Source organism: Cyprinodon variegatus, unplaced genomic scaffold (assembly GCF_000732505.1).
Source record: "Cyprinodon variegatus isolate N-32 unplaced genomic scaffold, C_variegatus-1.0 Scaffold782, whole genome shotgun sequence".
Classification (NCBI taxonomy): Eukaryota; Metazoa; Chordata; class Actinopteri; order Cyprinodontiformes; family Cyprinodontidae; genus Cyprinodon; species Cyprinodon variegatus.
The window spans coordinates 109,400-111,030 of NW_015151235.1; the positions used below are offsets into that span (position 1 = coordinate 109,400).

Consider the following 1,631-nt stretch of genomic DNA (forward strand, 5'->3'; position numbering starts at 1 on the left):
CCTTTGGACACCGTTGGCTTAGACAAATTCATACAAAATATACACATACCTTTTTTCCCTGGAGGTATAATCGTGTCCACAGACATTAGCAGGTATATGCCAGCAATAAATGGCTGCCTTTAATGAAAAAAAAAAGAAGAAAAACTCTTACTTTCCACATCTAACGCAATAATAAATGAGAACATGCAGCCAGTACGATGTATAACTCTCAAGTGGAAACGTTTTAATTTCCACTGGCTAAAAATTCTTCTTAAAGGAACCCTTTGTTATCAGATTATTAATCCATTAATCAAAAAATAATCAACAGATTAGTCTATAGCATTCATTTACATTGATAGTTGATTAACAGGCTTTTGCAAGCATTTTTTTATTTACATTGATAGCATTTTATTGCAGTCCTACTGCAATAAAATACATGAAACCTTCTTTAAATCCCTTTATTGTCATTGTGTATGTAGCTTTTTGTTGATCTGGAAGTCCAACCGACTGTGGTGAGCGCAACAGAAAATGCCAGTCGCAATTCAGCAACAAATGTTTTTTCCTGCTCGTATAGATGAGGCACCATTTTTTCACTAAAGTGAGTGCGCGATATAGTTAAATAGTGTGGCAAAAGCACATTTAGCATAAGTTTAATAGTCTGATTCTGCAGCTGAAGGCTGTTTAAATGCCGCAGTGATAAGTGCCTGTTGAGCAGCACTCGTGTTGTATCCTGTCACGGGCACTGATACGGATGACGTCGCTTTAAATGGGCCATGCTAGATGTATTTCCACTCTCATATGTCTATATACTGTCATTGTTTTGCCCACCACCCTTCCTCCAACATCACAGTATTTGACACGGAAGCCAAAAGGCTCCCATAAAGCAACTTAAAGGATGCAGGTGGTTTTTCAAGCTCCCCTCTTCCTCTGCTAGACATGAACGCTCCGTTTACTTGACTGGATTGAACAGGCATTCTCCACGTGAGCACGCCTCTTTATGTATTTATTTATTTTGGTCAACCAATCCGTGGATCACTTGCACACCGAACTGTGGAGAGAAATCCGTAATGTTACATTCAGACCGCAAAAGCGTGAGCAGCAAAATCGCATGTGCTGCTTCATTTTAGATGCTTCTACAAGTTTAGTTCTGACGCGCAGCTGAAGCATCTTTGCTGCTCTAGCTGCGCGGTCGAAAAGTGGGTCTGCTGCTCGTTGGGCGGAGCTACCCTATCCTTTCTTTGACTGTAACAATGGCAGCTATATTTGCAGTTGTATGTGGGTGAAAAGTAGTTTTAATATGTTTATATGTGAGAAAGTCCAACTGACAACCTCATCTGTGCAGCCAGTTCATCAAGATAACAATCCTGCCTTCAAATATTATTTCGCTGTCAGAGCCGCTCAAAACCCCCGCAGTGCGCTGTCACTAGGAATCCTGTTCAACAGCAGCCTCTGGCCCGGTCGCTGTCGTGCACGTCAGATGCTCAGAAGCTCATGACGCGCTGCTCCTGCTGCTCAAAACACACTGCGGCACCTTTTGTTGCACCTTGATGCGCATCAACCATGGACTTTGCATGTATACTAGCCGCTTCTGCTACCTCTGCTGCTTGCGCTCTGAATGTAGCATTACAGACCAGTGATGATACGTTTCACCA

At 42.3% G+C, this 1,631-nt stretch overlaps 1 protein-coding gene across 1 annotated transcript in view; it reads right to left on the minus strand.

Moving 5' to 3' along the window:
- pam (peptidylglycine alpha-amidating monooxygenase) overlaps positions 1–1,631 on the minus strand; it is a 54,911-nt gene that overhangs the window by 35,879 nt on the left and 17,401 nt on the right. The window contains exon 5 of the mRNA XM_015396206.1: positions 50–121. Coding sequence (XP_015251692.1) covers positions 50–121 — 72 coding nt within the window. The remainder of the gene's footprint in view (positions 1–49; positions 122–1,631) is intronic.